Below are 5863 nucleotides of genomic sequence, written 5' to 3' on the forward strand. Positions count from 1 at the left end.
TCCACTCGGACACTAACTTCCCATCTCAACCCCACCTTATGAGTTTTCCCTCCTTTTGCCATTTTTCAAATGTCGTGTAATCGGATTGGATTCTCGACGACAAATGAAATGGCCACGGAGAGCTTCAGTAAAGTATACTTCATTTTAATTCATTAAATTCACTAATTTCGTGGTCCGCTTGACTAATTAATATATTATAATTAATTAAGGTTTTTATTTGAGATAGAAAGCCAATGGCACGAGCGGGACCTTAATTAATTATAATATATTAATTGGTCAAGCCGACCACGAAATTAGTGAATTTAACTTTTTGTTTACGTTGATTTTATTTGTCATAATAGTTTGTAATAAGTGCCATTTATTTATTGAAAACATTGTACTCAGTAAAAGAAATGTCAAAAAGAGTGAAAAAAATATTTAAACATGTTGAAAATAAAAAACAATTTTAAACACTGACAAAGAATCTGTAAATTGGAAAAGCATGTTTATTTTGGATTTTCCCTTACACACATGAGCAATTATAAAATCTTATATGTATATATATCTATTGTAGAGGCCTGAGGAAGGTGAAATACACCAGAACGTCTTTAGACCACATCCCCGATCCTACCAAATAGATTGTTGATAAGTTAACTTAATTTACACCCATAAGTATATAATATAGAAACCTCAAAGGTAAAATTGATTATAGAATGATTTTAAACTAAAGATATAAGATTTTAAATATATCAAACCTAATCCTTTTTAGCAAGTGAGTGGGTGTGGAATTAAATGTAATTGAACAAAGTTACAAAGGGCAGAAATACTAGAAAATCTCATTTGCAAAATAGGGGCATGACCTTTTATGTAGATCTGAAAAGTATTTATATCAGAAAAATAAATAACAGGTTAATTTTTGTATCCAACCTATTACAATTTGAGAGAATGATATATAAAAACCATTATTTTATATTTATATCAAAATTTGACTTTTTTCCATAAAAAACTCGTATTTTATTATAACTGAAGCTATAATTGTGAGAATTATAAGATCTTTACATTACGCAAAAGGTTTAATATGAGGGGGGGGTGGCCTCAACAGTTTAGGCGTTGACACGGCGCTCATCACTGTAAGGTAAAGGTCCCGGGTTCGGATCCAGCGGCCCTGCCTTCCAACCCGACATACTTAAAAAAAAAAAATTCAAAAAAACAGCGGTACCCCGAGGGTTCATATAACCTCGTAGTTGAAATACCCTCGTAAAAAATATTTAAAAAAAAGATTTAAATATTTAGAAATAATTTCAAAGATCTAGATGAACGGGATATATCTGTCAAAAGTTTCACGAGGAAACTGATTGTGATTGTTTTTTGTTTTTTCTGTATTCCAAAATCGCTTTATCCCTGACATTTTTTTATACGTAATTAACTTTCTAATTCATTGTTGATTTATTGTTTTTTAAATGTACTTATGAAGTGCCTCAGAGTGGCTTAAAATGCATTTACAGTAAAATGAATATGTAAAAATAAGTTTAAAAAAAAAAATAATCGAGTACCCATTAAATACAACTAGATTATAAATTAATATATTTTTATTGATTCAAAAACTACTAAAAAAACCTCTTTGTAACTTATGTTTTTTCTTTGTTTTAGTTGTTTACTTTTACTAAGTTTAATAGGGATATTTTTTTGCGAAGAAAAACAAACATTCTATTTTTCTTTTCCAGAAACCTGCTGGAGGGACGCTGTTCAGTCTGAGATCCAGAAGACAGGAAGAGTGCTATTTTGCCGTGGAAGTGGCCGGGCAGGATGCCATTAAGTTGGTCCATTCGGGTCCTAATGGCACTCAATCCGTTCTCATCCCTGCACTGCTCGCTGACGGAAAGTGGCATCGCTTAGCACTGGGGTGAGTGGAATTTATCAAATAATAAACCGCCCGTACAAGCCGAAAAACACCCTCGCTAAAAAGAACTCTTCGTGTTAAGTGCGCCCAGAGGGGCTGTGTATTAACCGGTTACGAATGGTACCGGGATAGGGGAAAACGAGGATACAGAACAGTTTTATCATTAGTAATAACCTCGGATTATTAAAGTGGATTATGGACGATTGTGAGCATTGCGAGAATTATGCCGTTCTATTGTTATTTTTGCAATCCGCCTGAGTACAATCCTAACCATATTCCATACTTCCAAATACTTATTAACGTAGCTCTGTTAATCACAAGTTATTTGTATCAACTTGAAATGTGTTTTTCATTCGAAACTTTAATAAAAATTGCTTTTGCTTTTAAACATTATTGACATTAGTAAAGTACAAGAAATACGTATGCCTTTTAATATAATACGTCTATCAATTTTTTATGTTAATAAGCAGGTTGATTATTATGCTATTAAGGTGGTAGTCAAATTTGAATGCAATTTTTTAACTCTTGTAGGTGAAATATGAGATATATTTATTACTGAAAAGTATCACGTTTATCTCAATATATCAACTTTGCATACCGTCGGCACCTTGTAGATAGATGTTTTAGTCGTGGTGTGTATTATACTGCGCCCTTCAATAGCTATTGTATACCGCGTTCTGTGCTTTTTCTATTTCATCATGGAACTTGAATAGAATGCTCGGTTACAGTGGTTGATTTCTTCTACGGCTGTTCTACTGGCACCAAGTTTGTTAGTAGGTGTGTTGGTGTTTGTTGGTGTTTTCTTTGCTTCCTGGCACAATCTGTACGTGTCGTCTAGATGCCAATACTTTTCAGACATCCATTTAGTTTTCAGTTAGGAATTGCAGTTTTTCCTGCTTTCTTTAATCCATTCTGTTACCTCTTTCTTTCCAGTCTTTGTTAGGAGGTTGTTGGATTGTTTGTTTCCAATGAGTAAGTCCCATTGTTCCCTCATTTTCTTTTATCTTTCTCTCTGGGGTGTATCATAGTGTGGATTAGCAATTGCCACAGAAAGTCTCGGGTCCTATCAGCGATTTAGCAATGTATCTTGTTCTAATCTCAACGGATGATTGGATCAGCAATATCATTTTTACGAATTACTACCTTTAGATATATTCATTCTAATGTAACGGATATCATATTAGAAAGTTATGTTTTTTTTAAGCCACTGAAAGGTTGTAACAATATTACCAACATGCATCTCCATACCAGCATCCTTGCCTACCTGAGGACGTAGCAATGTTACCCATTTACACCTCAGCATAAGTCGCTAAATGAGTAGGTAGCAATATTAGCAACATACACCTCAGAATACTTGCCTACATGAAGAGGTAGCAATGTAACCAACTTACACTTTAGCATACTTGCCTACCTGAGAAGGAAGCATTATTATTAACATACACTTCAGCTAACTTGCCTACTTGAGGAGGTAGCAATGTCACCAACTTACACATGTGCTGACTTCCCTACTTGAGGAAGTAGAAATGTTACCACTTGAACATCAGCATATGGCCCTACCTGAGTATTTAACAACATTAGCAAATTACACCTCAACACACTTGCCTACCTGAGAAGGTAGCATTATTACCAATACACACTTCAGCTAACTTGCCTACCCGTGTACGTAACATTATTATCAACATACACTTCAGCTTACTTTTCTACTTGAGGAGGTAGCAATGTTACCAACCTACACTACTGCATACTTGCCTACCTCAGGACGTAGAAATGTTACCAACCTTACACCTCAGCATATGGCCCTACCTGAGTAGTTAGCAATATTACCAAATTACACCTCAACACACTTGCCTACCTGAGAAGGTAGCATTATTACCAACACACTCTTCAGCTAACTTGTAGCTTTATTATCAATACACTTACTTTCCTACTAAGCTTGCTTTCCTACTTGAGGAGGTAGCAATGTTACCAATCTACATCTGCATACTTGCCTACCTGTGGAGGTAGCAATGTTACCAGCTTACACCTCAGCATGATTGCCTTGTAATATAATTTTCAAACAAAATCATCTGCAATGAATGTTGCATTTTAAAAGAACGGATCTAATTATTCATTCTTAACATTCATTACAATTTTCTGATACTCCAATCGCAAAGATCCATATATTTTACTTAATTTCTACAGAATTATTTACAAATTATTAAAATTATTTCAATGACAATCTACATTGGGGCACTTTGTAAGGCATTATTTAATTAAAATTTAATTACGGTCCGGTCTATTTTTCCCCCTCCTGAAAAGTATAGAAATTCGTCACATTATTCGTACCACGGCTATTTAATTGTATAAATACACAAGGTGTTGAATTTCTATTTTACCCGACAAAATCACTTATCGATAAATATTTTTTATTCCACGATAATATTTCTCGAGTAGCAGGAGTATTTATAATAGTTGACACGACACAAAATAAATAGTCGTTATATTTCTTATATATTGTTTTTTTGTGATGTCTTAATCATGATGTTATCTGGATTTTGCTCCTATTGCAAATTTCCGGTATCTTGTGTCTCTGGATTTACAGAATAATCCACGATCCTCATAATGGCATTATCGACTACGGGATACGATCGAATTCCATTTAACCATGTTTGCCAATTAAGACTAAAAGCGGTTGCCGCAGCCACTTGTAAGGAATAAAGCTCTCTAATCTAATCAACCATTGCTATCTCGCCATCGTCAAATAATTATCACGTTGGCAAGCGTGTCAACAGCGCTTTCATCATCCTCAAGTAGTGCGGTACATTTCGGAAATGGCAAATCTCAAAGCTCTGTTGGAGAAGTAAGGCATAAATGAGCACTCCAGAGGGCAAAACGAACGGTTCGAAATTACAGCTGACAATTCTGGGGACAATTTATGTGAAAAGTACCCTGCGTGTTGCAAATCCTTTGAAGAAAGTATCATCAGGATTAAATTTATCTTTCTGACTGTACTAAAAGTTTTATTCATTTCTTTTTATCAGACAGAAGAACGGGGTGAATGCTCTTGTGCATAAATAAGAATTTCTTATAAAATGTTAGGAATACAGTTTGAAAAGCTGAAAGTTAAAATCATAACTTACAAAAAAAAAAGATTTTAATTTTAAGGCACAAAGGAAGCACAATGAATATACCAATACCCAATGATGAACGGGTGGTTAAATATTAAGTTGACATCACTGTACTTTACGATAGTCACACCCATATGCAAGTTATAAGTGATGACCAAAAATGGAAAAACACAAACAAAAAAGGAAGGAAACGGAACGATTAGAAGAATTCCAATGAACATCATACCTTATTATTAGAGCTTTTTAAACTCACATCTGCAATACGATTCAACCTCTAACTGACACCCAGATTTATACATCGTATATTTCAAGTTCACTAGTTTTCGTGGTACGCTTGACCAATTAATATCTTTCAAACAATTAAGGTTTTTAGATGAGATAAAAAAGTCAGCATCACGAGCGGGATTCGAACCCACGCTCTACCACTTGAGCTATCATGACTTCGATCCACTCCAACTTTCCATCTCAACCCCACCTTTTGAATTTTCCCTCCTTTTTGCCATTTGTCAAATGTCGTGTAATCTATTTGATTCTCGGCGACACATGAAATGGCCACTGAGAGCTTCAGTGAAGATATACTTCATTTAACTTATTAAATTCACTAGTTTTCGTAGTCCGCTTTACTAATTAATATCGTTCAGTTAATTAAGGTTTTTAGTTTATATAAAAAAGTCAGCGTCACGAGCGGGATTCGAACCCACGACCTTCGGCTAGATACGCCGCTGCTCTACCACTTGAGCTATCGTGACTTCATCCACTCGGACTTCCCATCTCAACCCCACCTTTTGAATTTTCCCTCCTTTGTGCCATTTTTCATTCTATATACATACATATACTACATATCACGTACTATATACCATACATCACATAACACTTA

General features: G+C 34.8%; 1 protein-coding gene across 1 annotated transcript in view; it reads left to right on the forward strand.

The window, feature by feature from the left end:
• Positions 1-1703: 1703 nt before the first annotated feature.
• LOC106669089 (adhesive plaque matrix protein 2-like) overlaps positions 1704-5863 on the forward strand; it is a gene marked incomplete at its 5' end in the record, with an annotated part of 93188 nt that continues 89028 nt past the window's right edge. The window contains one exon of the mRNA XM_024230070.1: positions 1704-1882. Coding sequence (XP_024085838.1) covers positions 1704-1882 — 179 coding nt within the window. The remainder of the gene's footprint in view (positions 1883-5863) is intronic.

The sequence above is a fragment of the Cimex lectularius genome, unplaced genomic scaffold (assembly GCF_000648675.2).
Source record: "Cimex lectularius strain Harlan isolate CLEC.00 unplaced genomic scaffold, Clec_2.1 scaffold443, whole genome shotgun sequence".
Lineage (NCBI taxonomy): Eukaryota > Metazoa > Arthropoda > Insecta > Hemiptera > Cimicidae > Cimex > Cimex lectularius.